This window comes from Danio aesculapii, chromosome 2, assembly GCF_903798145.1.
Source record: "Danio aesculapii chromosome 2, fDanAes4.1, whole genome shotgun sequence".
NCBI classification, from domain to species: domain Eukaryota; kingdom Metazoa; phylum Chordata; class Actinopteri; order Cypriniformes; family Danionidae; genus Danio; species Danio aesculapii.
Window position 1 is genome coordinate 54,164,439 of NC_079436.1, and position 21,591 is coordinate 54,186,029.

The 21,591-nt window shown below is 36.9% G+C and overlaps 1 protein-coding gene across 1 annotated transcript in view; it reads left to right on the forward strand.

Annotated features, from left to right (window-relative positions):
• The window catches only part of LOC130238755 (piezo-type mechanosensitive ion channel component 2), a 224,448-nt gene that overhangs the window by 197,128 nt on the left and 5,729 nt on the right, over positions 1 to 21,591 (forward strand). The window contains 12 exon segments of the mRNA XM_056469860.1: positions 6,054 to 6,339; positions 7,345 to 7,483; positions 8,106 to 8,253; positions 9,738 to 9,952; positions 11,115 to 11,273; positions 11,790 to 11,937; positions 13,061 to 13,249; positions 13,595 to 13,687; positions 14,288 to 14,460; positions 14,788 to 14,901; positions 16,763 to 16,842; positions 18,467 to 18,665. Of these exon segments, the coding sequence (XP_056325835.1) occupies positions 6,054 to 6,339; positions 7,345 to 7,483; positions 8,106 to 8,253; positions 9,738 to 9,952; positions 11,115 to 11,273; positions 11,790 to 11,937; positions 13,061 to 13,249; positions 13,595 to 13,687; positions 14,288 to 14,460; positions 14,788 to 14,901; positions 16,763 to 16,842; positions 18,467 to 18,665 (1,943 nt within the window).

Consider the following 21,591-nt stretch of genomic DNA (forward strand, 5'->3'; position numbering starts at 1 on the left):
TTTATTTAAGAATGCCATTAAATATGTCAGATTCTCATTTATCATGTTTTCTTGTTTTTCTTGCTTTTTTCAAGTGTAGTAGTTCAACAAGATTATGTTTCTTTGATTTTTTTTTTTTTTTTTTTTTTTCTGTAAACCAACAATGCTGTGTGTGTAAACCATTATTTAAAACAGTCATTCTGTATATTTCTTTAACAGTCATTATTTAAAACAGTCAAAACATGGTCAACCGTTTGGTAGAGCGAGCAGTCAAAGGGTAAATGGTATAGAAATAAATGCTATATTGAAATAAATGTCAATAAAGTGATTTTTTTAGATATATTATATATTATAGGTGTATATCTATTTATATATAATGATAATCTTCTTGTAGGTCATAATTTATGTGCATTATTAACTATAATTTGTAGGTTTATTATTGTCAGAGTTGTAAGGTAAGAGTTATAAAGGCTCCACCCTCTTCTGAAAAGCGGCGGAGAGTAGCAGCTTATTTGCATGTAAAGAGACACACAAAAAATACTTACCCCTTAAAAGGTGCATATTCAATTCAATTCAGTTCATCTTTATTTCTATAGTTCTTTTACAATGTAGATTGTGTCAAAGCAGCTTCACATAGAAGATCATAGTAAATAGAAACAGTGTCAGTTCAGTTTTCAGTGTTTAAGTTCATTTCAGTTTAGCTCAGTTCAGTGTGGTTTAATGATCACTACTGAGAGTCCAAACACTGAAGAGCAAATCCAACGATGCGCAGCTCCACAAGTCCCAAACCATGTAAGACAGAGGCAACAGCGGCGAGGAAAAAAATTCACCAATTGGCGAAAGTGAAGAAAAAACCTTGAGAGAAACCAGGCTCAGTTGGGCACGACCATTTCTGCTATGGCCAAACGTGTTGTGCAGAGCTGCAGTCTATAGAAACTAGAGCTGTGCCGGAGGCTGGAGAAAGCTGGAGGTCCATTGTGGATCACTGTGGAGTATAGAGCAGAGATTTCCAAACTAGAGCTCGCGGGCCAAAGTTGGCCCATAGTAACCTTGGATTTCGCCATCTCACATGAGAAGAGAGTGAGAATGATGTGGAGAGTTGCGGCGATTGCCTTTAACAGAGATTGTAATTTCTAATTTAACGTAACTTTTTTACTTGTTTTATTCCTGAACTACAAAAAAGCTAACTGAAAATAAATGTTTCAATTAAATGCTGTAAATGAATCAGATTTTTAAAATATAAATACTGTCACTCAACGGATAGAGGACCATGCAGAAGACAATGGTGAGCAAATCAAGGCAAAAAAACAGGTTCAGCTTGACTAGTGTAACTCCATTCTGTCATAAACAGGATTGTTTTTTTACTGTAAGTTAATTATAAAATTTAAAAATATGTACTGCATTAGTTTTTAAAATACTAAATAAATTAGGAAATCACCAATGACAACTTTAACGTAATACAATTTAGTATACCTTCAGTCCGCCACCTTCAATCAAGCTTGGTTTTTGGCCCTTCATAAGAAAAAGTCAACACAGGCTCTTTCTGAAACCATCCCCCTATAAACATTACTGGAGATCACCAATTATGTAGCCAGAAATACATATGGCTGCATTTCATCTTTAAAACGAATGCTATGGGGCGGTTTGACGCCGTTCCTTTTCACGCTTACCAGCTGACCGCTTGCCTCCATATGGACAGCTTTCCCACTTTTACCAGTTTGTCTAGTAGCTACAATGGGGTTTGTGAAGAACGGTTCCAGAAAGCTGGCAAGACAAAAACAAAAGCCAAAAAATAAAATAAACAAGGAATTAACAGGATGAGAATGTGGTAAAATCTGAAAACGGGGTAAAAAAACAGGCGAGGGCTTTTCTTTTTCTGGATTGCCTTTACAAACTGTCCGTTAGGTTTAGGGAAGTGGGTGGGTGGGTTAATCAGTGCTTTTAAAACACTATTTTTTGGGTTTAGGAAAGGTGGAGGGTGGGTCAGTCGATCGGTCAGTCAACAGCAGCCTCTGGTGGATTTATGCAAGAAGAGCAGGTGCAAATGTCACTCACGAGAGAAATTTGAGATCTCAAAAAGCTTACACAGCGGCCTCTGGTGGATTTGCGAAAGCATAAACTGCAAAAAAAAAGTACCTCCTGGGCTCTCCATTAAAAAATGTACATGGGAGTATGTTTTTTTTTTCAGAATGAGCCTGGGTTGGAAAAAGTTTGGGCACCTCTGATTTAGAGCATGATATAATAGGCGATTGGTAAGCTAAAACTTCAGACACATTCAGGAAACATCTGACACTTATATTACCGCTTGTAAAAGGAGAAAAATTGGATCATAATAAACACAAACGCAGTCAAGCATGTCCAAACCCTGAGTGATAATATATAAATTTAACAAACCTAAACTAAAGACGGGATTTTAGATGGGGTTTCTGCTTTTATATCTTAATGTAATGCGACATCAGTTTTATGGCATTTATGGTGCCTTTTATTTACTTTGCAACTTGGATTAGGAAGGCAATAAATGAGTCTCAGGTAAAGAAAAAGTGTAAACTAATTAAAGCAGTTCCTCTCTCTCTCTCTCTCTCTCTCTCTCTCCCTCTCCCTCCCTCCCCCTCCCCCTTCTCCCCAAGGCTTAAAGGTGTTTTTTTTGGATGCTTAGATTTATGTTTGTTTACTTAAAGGTTATATTTTCTTAAGTTGATTTCATTTTTCTATTTAAAGTTTTCTAAAATGTGGCAGCATGGTGGCTCCGTGGTTAGCACTGTTGCCTCACAGCAAGAAGGTTGCTGCTTCGAGTCCCGGCTGGGTCAGGTGGCATTTCTTTGTGGAGTTTGCATGCTCTCCCCGTGTTGGCGTGGGTTTCCTCCGGGTGCTCCGGTTTCCCCCACAGTCCAAAAACATGCGCTATAGGTGAATTGAAAGAACTAAATGGGCCGTAGTGTATGAGTGTGTGTGAATGTGAGAGTGTATGGGTGTTTCCCAGTAGTGGGTTGCGGCTGGAAGGGCATCCGCTGCATAAAACGTATGCTGGCATAGTTGGTGGTTCATTCCGCTGTGGCGACCCCTGATAAATAAGGGACTAACCCGAATGAATGAATGAAAGTTTGCTAAAAGAAGAGTAAAAGAAGCAGGTTATTATTTTTGTAGTTGTAAAGGTAAAAATGGCTGTTTGCCTAACAAGAAAAGAAAGGATAGACGATGAAGTTGGTGGAGATGTAGGATGAAAGTTTTCAAGAGTTTAATTAAAGTGAGAATTCATTTTGAGAATCTTATTTTATAAAAAATGTGATGAATATTAAAAAATTAGAAAATGTGTGGAATTGAGAGAAAATGCGATGCTCTGTTAAAGAGAGAAGTCGTTTTTGCTAAATGTCTTGCGTGAAATGTACGTCACGACCTTCACCCGGACTACAGTTCTGTCACTTTATGAACTACATTTCCCGCCATGCACCGCACACACACCTGTTCTGGAATCGCCAATTATTACAAACACACACACAGCTGGGAGCTGAACAAAGACTGATTACACAGACTATATACACTGATCACATTCACATACAGTTTGCTGAGTCTTGTTAGTCTGTAACACCCCGAAGCATAATCCTGTCTAGTCTTTCTTTGTTTGATGCTTGCCTTGTTTTCTCGTCATTGATTCTTTGCCGCCTGTACTGACCACTTGCCTGTTACCTGACTTCACCTTTTGGATTACCTGTATTGCTCCTGTGTTTGACCATTGCCTGCCTGACGAATCTCATAAAAAACTGCACGTGGATCCTCACGTCCAGCGTCATTCGTTACAGTACATTTGTTAAAAGTTTTTTTAAATGGTATAAAATAAAAATTGCAGCTTACATAAACAATGAGTGAAATACTAATTACATACTGAATAAAGTGATTATATAATGAATATATACATACACAGAAGAACACAAAATTTGAAATTTGAGACACAAAGTCTAATATGATTATTAAAAAATATAATAAAGGAAATGTATATATACAGTTGAAGTCAAAATTATTGTTTTGTTTTTTTTTTCAAATATTTCCCAATTGATGTTAAACAGAGAAAGGATTTTTTCACAGTATGTCTGATAATATTTTTTTCCTCTGGAGAAAGGTCAAAATTATTTAAAAAAAATTTCTCCATTAAACAGAAATTGGTGGAAAAATATACAGGGGACTAATAAGTCTGACCTCAACTGTATATATGTTAATAATAATATTCATTCATTTTCCTTCGACTTAGTCCCTTTATTCATCAGGGGGTCACCCCAGCGGAATGAACCGCCAACTTATCTAGCAGCAACCCAGTACTGGGAAACATCCATACCAAGGTTATAATAGTTTGGGATTTTTCATTAGTTTTAGTTTCTATTTCGTTTTTACTTTTTGTTTTCAAATTTAGTTAGTTTTAATTAGTTTTAGAGGGAAATTTACTAGTTTTTATTAGTTTCTATATTTTGAAATGACTTAGTTTTAGTTTAGTTTTTATTAGTTTCAGTATTAGTTTTAGTTTTTTTTTCTAAATGAGGATATTTGTTAGGTGCAAGATTCAAAATCAACAGAATAAATATTGTATAATAAAACTCGGCCATACATTTTTTGAAACCTGTATTCAGAGGACACGTGAACATGATCATCTGCCACTACCATCTACCCATCCTCAAATTCAAATACAACAGCCCACAAGACGGCAGCCTTAAGTACAATATGTGTGCACGGCTGATTCTGATGTTAGATACACAGTAGTGATGGGAAGTTCAGATGTTTATCGCGGATGTTAAGACTCAACATTATGTAGTCACCAATAGTAATTTCAGTCAATTAAAACATCAAAATGATCTGAAAAATGTCTTCAGTAAAGTTTTGCAACCCAACTGAAGCATGATTCACCTATTTAAACTCCATTACGATTTTTTTTTATGAAATAAACTTACGTTTCACCAGATCCTCTTATTTAAGCCCTCGGTTTACCCGCGCTGCAGTTGTTGAAGTTTAGTTCAGAGCTGTTTGTGCTCGGTTCACTGAATCACGCATGAGCAGTTTTATCGGTTAACCGCTTCTCAAATTTGATCTTAGTCTAACGTCGCTGTTCTCAAACTGAATAAGAGTATATATTGGATTATTTAGAGTTAGAGAGTACGGGGTATTAGGCTTGTTAAAAAGTGAGTAGTTTGTGGACGAGTGCTTACTGTAGACGCGAATCGTTTCAAATGATTCAGTTCGATTAGGTTCAACCGGTTCACTTAGAAGATCCGGTAAAAAAGATTCATTCGCGATCGCGTTATAGAGATAAAACCCATTATTAGGCACAAACGTGTTAAAGTAATAGTTTTAAGTCTCTGTTTTTAATGCTGTCACCCTGCTGCTGTCTTGTCCACTCGTTGTTTTTGTCGCGGGAGCAACAGCGAGGTTGACTGGAGGAGAACCGGCTCGTTCTGGCCAATGGCAGCAGGACTACAGGAGGCGCCGTACGGGTCAAACACCTGCAGCGCGGAGTAAATAGATTTACTTCTAAAAGGCTTACAGTAAAATTATGTATTAAATACATTTACAAATAGAACAGCGAAGGAGGTTTTTGCTATAATTTTAGTTAGTTTCAGTTAGTTTTGTATGTACACAATACAGTTTCAGTTAGTTCTAGTTTTTTGAAAAACTCTCGTTTTTATTTTATTTTAGTTAACGACAATTATTTTACATTTTAGTTTTCGTTTTGTCGTTCGTTTTCGTTAACTATAATAACCTTGGTCCACACACTCATACACTACGTCCAATTTAGTTTATTCAATTCACCTATAGCGCATGTGTTTGGACTGTGGGGAAAACCGGAGCACCCGGAGGAAACCCACGCCATCACGAGGAAAAAATGCAAACTCCACCCAGAAATGCCAACTGACCCAGTCGCTACTCGAACCAGCGACCTTCTTGCTGTGAGGCGACAGTGCTAACCACTGAGCCAATGTGTTGCCCCATTAATAATAATAATTAAATTAAATACAATAGACAGCTGTACATTCATGCATATATTTGTAATAATGTTTCTGACTAGTCTCTCTTTCTGTTTCTCTTGATCTCAGTGTCATGGTCTCTGGGACGAGGATGACCCTAAAGTGTCCCGTAAGGATGAGTGTCCTCGGCAGGATGAGTCTGTGGATGAGGGGAAGCTGTCGGTGGTCATGTCACCTGATGAAGAGAGGAAGAGTTCTCCGGCGTATTCACTCAAGTCTTTGAATCTGGGGATGTCTGTGGACTCATCGCAGGTTCACGTACAGATGCGTTATCCAGAACAGCGGCCGTACCTGCGCAGACAGAGCACTAGCGGATCACACTTCTCCCACAGATCCTCCGCACGCTCCAAACGCGGTGAGCATCGCTGAAATCACTACACAGTTTAGTTTAGTTTAGTTTAGTTTAATTTAGTTTGGTTTAGTTTAGTTTAATTAAGTTTAGTTTAGTTTAATTAAGTTTAGTTTAATTTAGTTTAGTTTAGTTTAGTTTAGTTTAGTTTAGATTAGTTTAGTTTAGTTGAGTTTAATTAAGTTTAGTTTAGTTTAGTTTAATTAAGTTTAGTTTAGTTTAGGTTAGATTAGATTAGATTAGATTAGATTAGATTAGATTAGATTAGATTAGATTAGATTAGTTTAGTTTAGTTTAGTTTAGTTAAGTTGAGTTGAGTTTAATTAAGTTTAGTTTAGTTTAGTTTAATTAAGTTTAGTTTAGTTTAATTAAGTTTAGTTTAGGTTAGGTTAGTTGAGTTTAATTGAGTTTAGTTGAGTTGAGTTTAGTTTAATTGAGTTGAGTTTAGTTTAGTTGAGTTTAATTGAGTTTAGTTTAATTTAGTTTAGCTTGGCTTAGTTTAGTTCAGTTGAGTTTAGTTTAGCTTAGTTGAGTAGATTAGTTTAGTTCAGTTGAGTTTAATTGAGTAGTTTATTTTAGTTTAATTGAGTTGAGTTTAATTTAATTTAATTTAATTTAATTGAGTTTAGTTTAGTTTAATTGAGTTTAGTTTAATTGAGTTGAGTTGAGTTTAATTGAGTTAGTTTAGTTTAGTTTAGTTTAGTTTAAAGCTTTATTAATGTCCTTGGGGCAGCTCATTCTGACATAGTATGGTGCTTCACATACAGTTTTTTCACATTTTTTTCAGCACATTTCTAAACATAACAGTTTTAATAACTGATTTCTTATAACGGATTTCTTTTATCTTTGCCATGATGACAGTAAATAATGTTTGACTACATATTTTTCAAGATACTTCAAGTGACATTTAAATGCTTAACTAGGCTAATTGGGCATGTTAGCGTAATGCTCACAATGACTCCATTATAATTTGTTTACTGGTGCTGATGTTTGGTTGATATATTTTCACAGGCAGCACAAGCACACGCAACAGCACCCATCGGGAAAACAGCACAACAGAGCCAGAAGTACCACAGAAGAGCCGGAAAGAAATGATTATGGAGAAAATCAGAGAGCAGCTCATCAAAGCAAAGGTTTACCTGCTCAAAAGGTAAGAGTGTGTGTGGGTTAAAAATTAAGTGGACCTGATTTACTACTTTAGTTCCTTATAGTCAATTTAATTCATTCATTTTCCTTTAGCGTAGTCCCTTATTTATCAGGGGTCACCAGAGCGGAATGAACCGCCAACAATTGCAGTCACCTCACAGCAAGAAGCTTATTGGTTTGAGTCCCAGTTGGGCCAGTTGGCATTTCTGTGTGGAGTTTGCATGTTCTCCCCGTGTTGGTGTGGGTTTCCTCCGGGTGCTCCGGTTTCCCCCACAGTTCAAACACATGCACTATAGGAGAATTAGATGAGCTAAATTAGCTGTAGTGTATGAGTGTATGGGTGTGAATGCGAAAGTGTATGGGTGTTTCCCAGGTCGCGGCTGGATGGGAATCTTTATAGTTGGCAGTTCATTCCGCTGTGGTGACCCCTGTCAAATAAGGGACTAAGCCGAAGGAAAATGAATGAATAAATGTTAATCTGAAACTGCTTCAGTTCAGTTTATTACAACTGTTGACTGAAGTCAAGTTCAGTTTAGCTCAGATCAGTGGATAAAATCGAGTCCTGGTTAACACTTGTACTTTTTAATCCCTAATCTCTTCTCTTTGTGTTTATCTCTTCTCTTCAGATTGGTTGAGTTTTATCAACCCATCCGTCAGTTCTTCTACAACCTGGTTCATCCCGAGTACAGTGCTGTGACGGACGTTTACGTCTTAATGTTTCTAGCAGACACTGTGGATTTCATCATCATCGTCTTTGGCTTCTGGGCATTTGGGGTGAATAAAAAAATCATCTTAGAGCTTTTTTTGTGCTAAATTGACAATTAAAATTAGCTTTCCTTAATCAACATCATTTACATTTATTACTTAATCTGCTTATACAGTTGAAGTCTGAATTATTAACACTTCTGAATATTTTATTAATATTTTTTTTACCAATTTCTGTTAAACGGAGAAAAGATTTTGTCAACACATTTCTAAACATAATAGTTAAATAACTTATTTCTAATAACTGATTTCTTTCATCTTTGCCATGATGACAGTACATTATATTTGACTAGATATTTTTCAAGATACTAGTATTCACCTTAAAGCAACATTTAAAGGCTTAACTAAGATAATTAGGCAAGTCATTGTATAACAGTGGTTTGTTCTGTAGACAATCAATAAAAAAAATAGCTTAAAGGGGCTAATAATATTGGCCCTAAAATGGTTCTAAAAAAGTATTGTTTCATTCTAGACGAAATAAAACAAATTAGACTCTCTCCAGATGAAAAAAATATTATAGGAAATATTGTGAAAATGTTCTTGCTCTGTTAATCATTTGGGAATTATTTTAAGAATTGTAAAAATTCACAGGAAGGCGAATAATTGTGACTTCAAATGTAAATCTATATGTGTCGCGATCACCGATGATCTAGCATTTGCAGATTGCTGGAGAACTACAAATCTGTCACGGACCTGGACTTCAAATCCCATCATGCACCTCACAGACAAACCAGTTCCAGTTGTCTCCCTGATTACGCACACACAGCTGGTAATTCATCATGGAACGATTATCTGGATTATATATTCACCTCTCAAACACACATGTATCTGAGTCTTGTTTGTTTGCTCAGTGCTGCAACTGAAGGATGCTGGCACTGGAGTTGAGGGTCCAAGTGCAGTTTCTTTAATAGCTTAGTCAGGCAGGCAATGGTCAAACAGATACATGAGGGCAATCCAAAATCACAGTCATGGTCATAGGCAGAATTGTCGATTCAGGCGGCAAAACAACATACACGAGAAGGCAAAACTAGACAAGAGAACACTCACAATTGTTATAGCAAACAAACAAGACTCAGCTGTGTGTGTGTGTGTGTGTGTGCGTGCGTGCGTGTGTGTGTGAGCGTGCGTGCGTATGTGCGTGCGTGTTTAAGAGGTGAATATATAGTCCGGATAATCAGTCCATGTGTTACCAGCTATGTGTAATCAGGATGAGAACTGGAACTGGTGTGTGTGTGAGGTGCAAGATGGGATTTGAAGTCCACTTCTGTGACAGATTTGTAGTTCTCCATTGATCTGCAAATGCTAGATTGCTGGTGAGCGTGACAATATGACATTATTATTTTTCTTTTAACCTTTTGTTTATATGCTAATGCTCTGTATTTGATTTTCTTATTTGCAAATAAGAAAATCTAGAAAAAGTTAATAAAAAAGAGCTTTAAGAGCTTCTTTTGCTGTGCTCTTTGTTGATGTTCGCTGTTTTCTCTGTCCCACAGAAACATCAGGGCGGTGCTGACATCACTTCCTCCCTGTCAGAGGACCAGGTTCCTGGGCCATTCCTCGTCATGGTTCTCATCCAGTTTGGGACGATGGTAGTGGATCGAGCCCTGTATCTGCGCAAGACAGTCGTGGGAAAAGTGATTTTTCAGGTCATCCTGGTGTTCGGCATCCATTTCTGGATGTTTTTCATCCTGCCGGGAATCACAGAGAGGTAAAGGAACGTCCTGAATTTGATTTAGAGAAATTTGAATTAAAACTATTTTGGTAATTTACAGTTTTTCTCAGTGGCTTTGGTGCATTTCTCACAACACTATTGACATTTGCACAACAGTTAATGCATTTCTCACAAGAATTAGTCATTTGTGCACATCATAGCAGTTTCTCATTCCTTCCAACAAATTGCAAATGCTTTTGGACATGCATCAACTGCTTTCATACAACTCTCTGCTGTTTATAACTTTATCATTTGCTTATGTCATGTCAGTCAAAATTAACTAATCTTGTGAACGCTGAATAGTCATTCCATATAAAAATAAGAGTCCTCATTTCATTACTTGAGTCATTACTTACACAAATGTTGAACTAGTTGTCAAAATCTGTCAAGCTAAATTTATCTTTAAATCTTTTTATTTCTGAAAATGTTTTCTAAATTGAACATGAATGATTTACAGGCCTGTGTCTGTTATAGATTCAGTTCCAATATGTACTGCAATATTGTTCTCAGTTGTGTACAGCTCTACACAAAGGAAGCTTATGTTTGTTGTAAATAAGGCTGTATTTATTCTTTTGCACAATGCTGTGAATAAATTAGAATTGCAAAGAGCAAATACAAAAATGTGAAACACACATATTCAGTGTCTTGTCAGTGTCACTAAATGGTGTGATGTCTAACTTTACTGTAGTTTTCAAATGGCTGTGCAAATAGTATACAGTGCTGTCTTGAGCATTTTTACCAAAATCTGACTTTTTTGCATTGTAAAAAATGTACAGAGTAAACGGTCATGATGAAAACATGACAAAGCCATCTGACTATCTTGTTCTTAAACAATGGTGTCAGGACTTTTCATCTTGATGACACTGACGCTTTCCTTGACATCAATACAGTATATTCAGACAGACGGAGATAGATAGATAGATAGATAGATAGATAGATAGATAGATAGATAGATAGATAGATAGATAGATAGATAGATAGATAGACAGACAGACAGACAGACAGACAGACAGACAGACATTGATTGATTGATTGATTGATTGATTGATTGATTGATTGATTGATTGATTGATGTATTGATTGATTGAATTGATTGATTTGCTGTTTCTCCAGAATGTTGTTCCTGTTGACACGCATGTATCTTTGATCCTCTGTGCAGGCGCTTCAGTCAAAACACTATCGCTCAGCTCTGGTACTTTGTGAAGTGTATTTACTTCGGCCTGTCAGCCTATCAGATCAGATGTGGATATCCAACCCGCATCCTAGGAAACTTCCTCACCAAGAGCTACAACTACGCCAACCTCTTCCTTTTCCAGGGGTGAGTAACAGTGTTAACAGCAGTTCATTCATTCATTTTCCTTCGGCTTAGTCCCTATTTATCAGGGGTCGCCACAGCGGAATGAACCGGCAACTAATGCAGCATATGTTTTACGAAGCACATGCCCTTCCAGCCGCAACCTAGTACTAAGAAACAAACATACACTCTCGCATTCACACACACACTCATACACTACATCCAATTTAGTTCATCCAATTCACCTATAGCGCATGTGTTTGGACTGTGGGGGAAACCGGAGTACCCGGAGGAAACCCACACCAACAGGGGGAGAACATGTAAACATGCCTTCTACACACATTTACAGTACATAAAAAATCTGCAGATTTCTGCGTGCACAGATTCCGTGTGGGCCTACTGAGAAGCGATACATAAACCTGTACATCAAATTATGCAGTTCAGCAGGGCATGTTGACACACAAACAAACATTTGATGTGCACTGCTCCATTGTTGAACCTTAAGCAGCAGTCTTAATTTGTGTGTTGTGTGTGTGTTAGTTTTCGTCTGATCCCATTCCTGACGGAGCTGCGTGCGGTGATGGACTGGGTTTGGACGGACACCACGCTCAGCTTGTCCAGCTGGATCTGTGTGGAGGACATCTATGCTCACATCTTCATCCTCAAATGCTGGAGGGAGTCTGAGAAGGTAAACAAACACAACAACCAATAATCCAATTCAATTCACCTTACAATGTAGATTGTGTCAAAGCAGCTTCACATACAAGATCATAGTAAATTGAAACAGTGTCAGTTCAGTTTTCAGTGTTTAAGTTCAGTTCAGTTTAGCTCAGTTCAGTGTGGTTTAATAATCACCACTGAGAGTCCAAACAGCTTTACAGATCCGAACCATGTAAGCCAGAGGCGACGGCAGCGATGTAAAAACTTCACCAATTGGCGAAAGTGAAGAATTAAAAAACCTCGAGAGAAACCAGGCTCAGTTGGGCACGACCATTTCTCCTCTGGCCAAACATCTTGTGTAGAGCTGCAGTCTAGGTGCCGGAGGCTGGGGAAGCTGGACCTCAGCGAAGACTCGGCTGTCCCTGGCGCGTCACAGGACTCAGTCTCATGCTCTCCACTCCTCCATAACCACCACAGCAGCTGCTCAGGATACGGCCTGGTCCAGGATTATGGAAACCTTGGGATCATCTCGTCGATGGTATTGGATCGAACCAGTGGCGCTGCATAGTCTGAGGGCCTTGGGATGTGTATCCCCAAGTGGAAATAGAGAATAAAGAGAATAATTAGCGTAGCTGCTGTTCATAGTATATATAAACGAGATGCAAAAAACGAGATGCGTGGGCCACATTCATGTATCATACAGCTAAGTGATGCACTGAGTGTATGCTTTACTAAACAGATAGGCCTTTAATTTAGTTTTGAATTGGGAGAGTGTGTCTGAGCTTCGGACATTATCAGGAAGGCTATTCCAGAGTTTAGGAGCTATAAATGAGAAGGCTCGACCTCCTTTACTTGACTTCGCTATTCTAGGTACTACCAGAAGCCCTGAGTTTTGAGATCTTAAAGAGCGAGTTGGGTTGTAGCGAGACAGAAGATTGGTTAGATAAACAGGAGCTAGATTCTGCAGCAGAATTATTATTTTATTAAATATATCTTTTTAATAAATCAGTTTTGTTCAAATGCAACAAAATAGTACTAATATTCACAAAAAATTGATACAAATGTTCATTTTTAAAATGGGGTGTACTTATTTAGCCTGAGCACTATATATGAAAAGCAGCATCCTAAGCTGTGTGTATGTGGTATTTCAGCGTTACCCTCAACCGCGCGGGCAGAAGAAGAAGAAGGTGGTGAAGTATGGGATGGGCGGCATGATCGTGATGCTGCTGATCTGCATCGTCTGGTTTCCCCTGCTCTTCATGTCTCTGGTCAAATCTGTGGCAGGAGTGGTTAACAAACCTCTGGAAGTGTCCGTCTCGCTCACGCTCGGAGGACTTCAGGTAAAATGCCAAAAATATTCACAGACTGTTGCCACACAACTGTTTAAACCCCTTATTAAAGTGATTTTTGCATAATAGGTTCCCATCAATACTGTTTATGCGACAAACATTACTGTTTAATAATCCATAATTACTGTCATTTTTTGAGAAGTTAAGACTTTATTAATTAAATAATTAGATAATGGATTAATTAAAATTATGCGGTCATTCTTGAATTATACTCAGTGGATCTGATGTTGTGTATGTCTTTCCTAAGTTGTGTATGTTCTAACCTCAAGTTGTTTACAGTCTGGATATTAACATGGCTCGCTTTCCCTCCTCCTCCTGTGACATTCTGTCTTCCAGCCGATCTTCACAATGAGTGCCCAGCAGAACCATATCAAATCCATCAATGAGGCAGAATTTAAGAGGTTCACAGACCACTACAAGTCTAATGCAGTAAGTGCCTGTTGTCTAATTACAGCTGCTACTTTGTGTATGAGTACAGTGTTTCTCAACCACGTTCCCGGTGGACCACCAGCACTGCATTCTTTGGACGTCTCCTTCATGGCTTTGAAATGCTCCAGTGTCCCTGTATCTGCAGTTACACTCAGTAAACAGCTGTTTGGTGAACTAGTGACCTTCACAGCCAATCACATTCATTTCAATTGAGCACGTGAACACAATGGCAATTCAGCGCTGTTTACGAATGCGCTCAAATGTTAGCGGGAAATGGACGTTTTTAAAATTTCAGTACAGATTGGTATCGAATTCCAATATCTAGACAACACTAGTCCGAACAGTTGATGGTCACCATTGACTTCCATATTACCATCACCAGTTGTTTTTGCTCTGTTTGCCTTTCGGTCCATCTAGACTGAAACAGATTACCAGTATTTCCAAACTAAATCAGGGTCTTATTTTCAAAATGCTCCATTTTCAAAGGTTGAAGATACTGGAGCTATGTGGAAGCCAGGTGTAATCACAATAAAACATGTGCAATTTCAAAGAAAAACGCACTGGTGTAAACAGAACCTAAGATGCTTGTGTCTCCTGCAGAATGCCATCATGTTCCTGGAGTCTTATTTTCCTGAGGATTTGACAATAGCACATCTAGAGGGAAGTTCAAACTCGCTCTGGACCATCAGCCCCCCGAGCAAGGAAAACCTGAAGAATATGCTCAATGACACGAAAGAGCCGTTTCCTCTCACCTTCACCTGGTCCATTCAAAGGTAAAGCGGTTTTTGTGACATTGAATATAAGATTTTCAAAAGTTTATGAGCTCCTTTCCTCTGTTGGACACAAAAGAAGATATTTTGAAGAAGGTTAAAAACTGGTAACCGTTGACTTCCATGGTAGAAAATTAAGTACAGGTTTCAAACCTTTTTCAAGGTATCTCTGAGTTTAATAGATGAAAAAAAGAACAGCATTTTCGATTTTGGGTGAACTATCCCTTCAGAAAGCAGTTGTGCTATGTTATATTAATCATACAAACATGAGGTTTTCATGTCAAGTTGATGAATTTTTGTTTGTTCTGCATTGCTGTGTTTGTACATCAGGAACCTCAGTTTAGGTGCCAAAGCTGAAACTGCAACGGGGAAATACTTCATTGAGCTGGACGACGAGACCAGAAAAGGTCTTACTGATCAACTGGGGAATAGCAGCCAGCGTGTGTGAGTTCAAACTTCTAAATGTCAATATGAACCAAACACATGCTGTGTCCCAGCTCCCATACTATCTGTCCTAAATAGTATTTAGGTTTCCAGTATTTAGAATTAGTATGCCCCAAATGATAGCATATTGAAATGAGCATTACAGAGTTTTTGATGGTCTACTATTTCCAGTAGAAATTCAAAGTGCTGATTTGAGTGAACTCTAACTGCTAATATTGCTCATGAGAATTTGATTAGAACTACAAACACAAGTAAAAACGTGGTAGTAAACTACAAACATGGTGGATGCAAAAGACTGTAACATGGAGAGGCTTTGGTAAAGATGAATGATTCAATAAATTATATAGTGCCTTTCTGGACACTCAAAGCTCTTTACAAATTTTTGGCCGGGTGGGAGGAGGGGCTCGGGTCTCCTTATTCACCACCAGTGTGCAGCATCCACCTGGATGACGTGACGGCAGCCATATTGCGCCAGACTGCACACCACACAGCAGCTGATTGGTGGAGAGGAGACAATTATAATATGGGGATGGTTAGGAGGCCATGACAGGCACTGGGCAAATGGGCAAATTTGGTCAGGATGCCAGGGTTAAACCCTCTACTCTTTTAAACATCCTGGGATTTTTAACGACCATAGAGAGTCAGGACCTTGGTTTAATGTCTCACTCAAAGGATTGCACTCACTGAGCAGTATAGAGTCCCTATCACTATACTGGGGCATTAGGACCCACACAGAGCACAGGTTGAGCCCCCCCTGCTGGTCTCCCATCCAGGTACTGACCAGGTTAGCTTAGCTTCAGTAGGCGATCATGTGAGAGTTGCAGAGAGCTAGCTGCCAGTAATGATTGGTAATTCATATTTAAGCACAGCAAATTTGCCCGTGTACATTTTACACCACAGGTGTTGAATTTAACACTTTTCTGGTGTCTATATGAGTCCCACCAGCCAAGTGTCCAGGTTACACTTTCAAAAGTGTTAAATTTATACATCTCTGCCGTGTAAAATATTTTACACTCACGATGTAAAACTGCACACCACATTAAACTTTTTAACACCTGCAGGGCAAATTGTCCAGTGTACATATAACTCCACATGTGTTAAATTACACTCTCTTCTGGTGTATATACGAGTCCCACCAGCCCAGTGTAAAAGTTTAAAAAGGGTTGAATATATACACTTAAGCCGAGTATATTATTTTACACTACCGTGTTGACCATATTGACTCAGTCACCTCAAGTTCCTGTATGTACACTTAACACTGATGAGGAGTATGAAAGGGCAACACCAGAAATGCACATTGTTAAAATCACAGTTTAACCCACATCAGCGTTAAAAACAGTAAATGTACACATGGATTTTAACACTATAACACAACAGGGGCTTACACCAGAAATTCAACACCTCACAATTTGTTGTGAGCTAATGGAAAATATTTGTTACATGTTTACGTAATTATATTTCATCTGCAGCAACATTGTGGCCTTTCATTAATACACATTTAAATAATTCTGCAAGCATGCAAACATGAAAGACTCGTGACCGATAGATTAACCTGATGCTGCTTCTTTAATATGGTAGGAAATTAAAAATTATAGAAATGTGGATGATGTGTTCGAGATGATTGACAGGTTATGTAACTGAGCAACAGAATGGTCCATTAATATGGAAGTAGTTTGTCCCAAAGCTTGCATACTCATCTGTTACACACCTTTAAAAGTATGTACTTTTTCTTCACAAAAGAGTAGTTCAAGTAGGCCAATTGGAGCGCAATTGGTTTTTACTTTAACATTTGGAGAAATGAAAAATAAACTGTTCATTTTTGTTTTACATTTTGTAAACAATTGTTTTTTTTTTATGACAGGACAATCAAAAAAATATTTCCAAGATACATCAGAGCACCAAGCGACTCCAATGCCAAACCTATCGACCAGCTTTATAATGGTAATACACCACCTCACCACTACTATCTCTGACACACAGTATACAGTTGAAGTCAGAATTATTACCTCTCCTGAATTATATCATTATTATTATTATTATTATTATTATTATTATTATATTATTAGACCCCCTGTATATTTTTTCCCCAATTTCTGTTTAGCGAAGATATTTTTGTCAACACATTTCTAAACATAATAGTTTTAATAACTCATCTCTAATAACTGATTTCTTTTATCTTTGTCATGATGACAGTAAATAATATTTGACTAGATGTTTTTCAAGACACTTCTATACAGCTTAAAGTGACATTTAAAGGCTTAACTAGGGTATTTAGACAAGTTAGGGTAATTAGTAGGCCCACACGGAATCTGCACGCTCAGAATTCTGCAGATTTTTAGCCCATCATTGATTCTGTTTATTTACTTGTGTAAATGTGTGTAAATTTATACTTACTATATATACTATACTATACTATTATACTTACTATATATACTTACTATTTATACTATACTAAATTTATACTTGGTCACACTTTATTTTGATGGTCTGTTTGTTTAATTCAAGTTACATTGCAACTAATTCTCATTAGATTATACGCAAGTAGACTTAAGTTGGGGTTTTAGGGTAGGGTTTAGTGTAAGTTGACATGTACTTGCAGAGTTTCTTATTGTCTGTTAAATGTCTGTTGAATGTCAGTATCAGATATTAAGCAGACAGCCTACTAATACTCAAATGGACCATCAAAATAAAGTGTTACCTTATATTTACTCAGTTTTTATATTAATTACAGTAATATTATTGACTAACATGAAAATATTCATATGATTTATTTATAATACTTTGTGTAAAGTAATATTTTCTGTCTTTTAGTAGAGATATTATATGAGAGACTTGCTTTGTTTACCAAATTAAGTGGATCTAATTGGATTTGAGTTGTAAACATTAAATACAAGTTAATAAGGTATTACTTTTTATTTCATGTGTTAAGGTTTTAGTTATGATACTCCCAAAATCAGTCCGCAGAAATACGCAGATATTTAACAAAATTCTGCACAGAAATAGCAAAAAATGTCCGCAGATTCCGTCTGGCCCTAGTAATTAGGAAAGTCATTGTATAAGAGTGGTTTGTTCTGTAGACCAGTGTTTCCCAACCCTGTTCCTGGAGGCACACCAACAGTACATATTTTGTATGTCTCCCTTATCTGACCCATTCGTGTCAGGTTTTGGGGTCTTTTCTAATGTTCTGCTGAGTTGATTCAGATGTGTTTGATTAGGGAGAGGTTGAAAATGTGTACTGTTGGTGAGCCTTCAGGAACAGGGTTGGGTAACACTGCTGTAGACTGTCGAAAAAAATAAATTGCTTGAGGGGATTAATAATATTAACCTTAAAATGGATTTTAAAAAATAAGAACTGCTTTTATTCTAGCCGAAATAAAACAAATAAGACTTTCTCCAGAAGAAAAAATATTATTGGAAATACTGTGAAAATTTCCTTGCTCTGTTAAACATCATTTAGGAAAAATTGAAAAAGAAAAGAAAATTCACAGGAGGACGAATAATTTTGACCTCAACTGTATATTGCTACATTTCTAACGCTATATATGTTACTCTTCGCTTACCTAAGATGGAGAGTACATGGACATCACACTGTTTTTAAATAAGAAGAACAGCTCAGAAGGCGTTCAGGAGTGGTGGATCGTCAATCAGACAGATTCAGGTCCATTACCTGGACTCAACGGGACTCAAAATCAGTCTGGTCTTCAGATCTACATCATCAGTGACCAAGTCAGTCCACCCAGTCTGGGCTTTCTGGCTGGATACGGGTAAGTTAAAACCGTGATCGTAGTTTACAAGTCTCAACTTATGTTGCTGTCCTCGTGCAGTCAATTAGAACATATCTGATGTTTCATAGATTTCAACTCTGAAATCTGGACTTTACTAGAACTATGTGAAGCTGCTTTGACTCAATCTACATTGTAAAAAGCGCTATATAAAGAAAATAAAACATGAATAAATACTTTTATGTATTTAATGGGAGTTCACTTTAACAGCTCAATTTCTGATGGGAAATACACTTTTACCCAAAATGATGTGCAAAGAATTCCACCAATTAGAGAGTTGCATCAGCTATCTGTAGCTCCGTCTCCTATAGATAGTTGTTCTTTATATATATATATATATATATATATATATATATATATATATATATATATATATATATATATATATATATATTTGAAGTATATTGTTTCTGATGCCATTAGCAGTGCTTCACCAGATTGTCTTTTGCTGAAATCACAGAAATTACATTAATATAATATATTAGATTTATAATCAGGGCTTGACATTAACTTTTTTGATCACCAGCCACTGTGGCTAGTAGCTAGTAATGTTGGAAATCTACTAGCCACAGTGGCTGGTGATCAAAAAAGTAAATTTTGGGAGTATCATAACTAAAACTTTAATACATTAAATAAAAAGTAATACCTTTTTAAATTTATTAAATGTTTACAAAGCAAATCCAATTAGATCCACTTAACTTGGTAAACAAAGCAAGTTTTCACTAGCCACACTTGTTGTTGGGAAAATATATTTTATATGCATAAATTTGACTGGCATGCTAAAATTACTTGAGTTAGATTTTGTGTAATGTCAACATGCCTCCTCATTCATTTCACTTTTTGTGTGTGTTTGTATTCATTTTATTTTGTGTGTGTGAGCTTTCTCAATGTGCACGAGCAAATTGGTTGTTGCATTGCAATTACTTTTTATTTCACATGAGTTCTCAGAGCTTAAAATGAAGGATTTACCAAATTTATCTCTGACCACACCAAAAATAAATAAATAACAACAAGCAAAATACAGCTGTACACATGCACTTTCTAATTCAACAAAACTTTTCTTTAAAAAAAAAGACATTTAAAAGAATTATTATCATATTGACTTATTGGCAATATCTAAAATAAGCACAGCAGTCTATCATGGCCAAATGTCCTAGATCAGCAGTTAACTACACATAAATATGTTATTGTAAAAAAACATTCATTAAACCACATTAACAAAAACACCTGTAAGCAAAAGAAAACCGGTAAAAAACATACCGTGTGATAATGAAAGGAGGATCACGCACATGATTAATGTTAGACCTGTTAATAATCTGTTTAAAGAATAATTCAAACGAAAGCAGTGACCGCTGCTGCTTACAAATTGATATATTTTTTTAAATCTTGAGCTCTTAAAAGCAGCAGTACTGGGTGCACGAGCATCGCTTTTTGTTCAGTCTATTTCAGAGCTCTCACCTGTTTCTCTAGGTTGCTAGACCTGCGGACTGTTTCTCCAGTTGCTTCCCGCAAGTAAACGGGAGCGCGCAGGCTTTTTAACAGTCGCGCGCATCACATCACCTGTCCTCGCGAGTAATCATCCTCTCATTCTGCATTCATCTGCTTTCTGTTGCTCGCGCGAACACAATATTTTTTTTGTTAGTCCTGCTGCTTCTCGATTCTGAGATCACATTTGCATGCATATTGGGCCATCTGTATTGTCGAAGCCTGTTTTTAAGAAAAACACAAATTAAAAATTATTTTCAACCAGTCAAAGTGGCTAGTGGGAGCGGCTGTCTTACCCGCCATAGCGGAAGTTAACGGGTGTTAATGTCAAGCCCTGTTTATAATATAATATTAGATTAGATCATATTTCATAAACATTCATACAATGTATCTAACAGAAAACAACTGTTTTAAATGGAAAATAAAATATGTGTATTCATATAAATACAACTTTGGTGAGCCGAAGACAATTTGAATGGTATTTTGACAGTATTTAGTACCTAATTATAGCTAAAAAATGTTTACAATTTGAATAGATAGTGACTTAATATAAAATATAATAATACAATTGAAATAACATATAAAAAATAATAATATAATAAAAATAAAACAATACTGGCTAACAGAATCTGTGCTATTTTAGACATTGTGCAATTGTTGTAGCTATGTTTTAATAAAACATTTTATTTATTTAATTATTTTCCATTTCAAATGTTATTTCAGGTATCAAAATTTTTTCCAGTTTTATGGTTTTAGTTTTGTTCAACTCTAAAAACTCTGGATACACTGAAAAAAATATATTTAAAGAGGATTCCTTGGATTTACTCAATTTTTTTACATTAAGTGTTTGTAAACAATTTATTTGGGCTGAATTTAAACAAACAAATTAAGTTGAACATTGTTGAATTTAATTTGCTTGTTTAAATTCAACACAAATAAATTGTTTGCAACAGTTTTGCATGCCACACATTTTTCAGTGTATAATGTATCAGGCCCGGATTGGCTAATCGGGAGTACCGGGAGAATTCCCGGTGGGCCGGTCCATATTTTGGCCGCGAGGGCCGGTGTCCCTAGCTGCTTGCACTCTCAGCAGTCGCACTTTGTTCATTTATTTATTCATTCATTTGACCATAACCTCACTCTTTTTATTCATTATTTAACCGCAGCTCCGCTCTTTTTATTTATTTTTTCGCAGCACCTGCAAAATGCAGCCTGCAGGTTAATAATGATGTAACTATCATTCGACCTCAAACAGCGGCACCTTAGTGAATATAATAATCCGAATAATTAATTTTAATGAATATAACATCTGCTCAATGAAAATCAGATGATTCACTACATTAGTAAAAAAAAAGAGGGGAATAAAAATTAAGCCATTGTGGTCCAGTGGTCAGCACATTGCATTACAACGCTGCCGACCTGT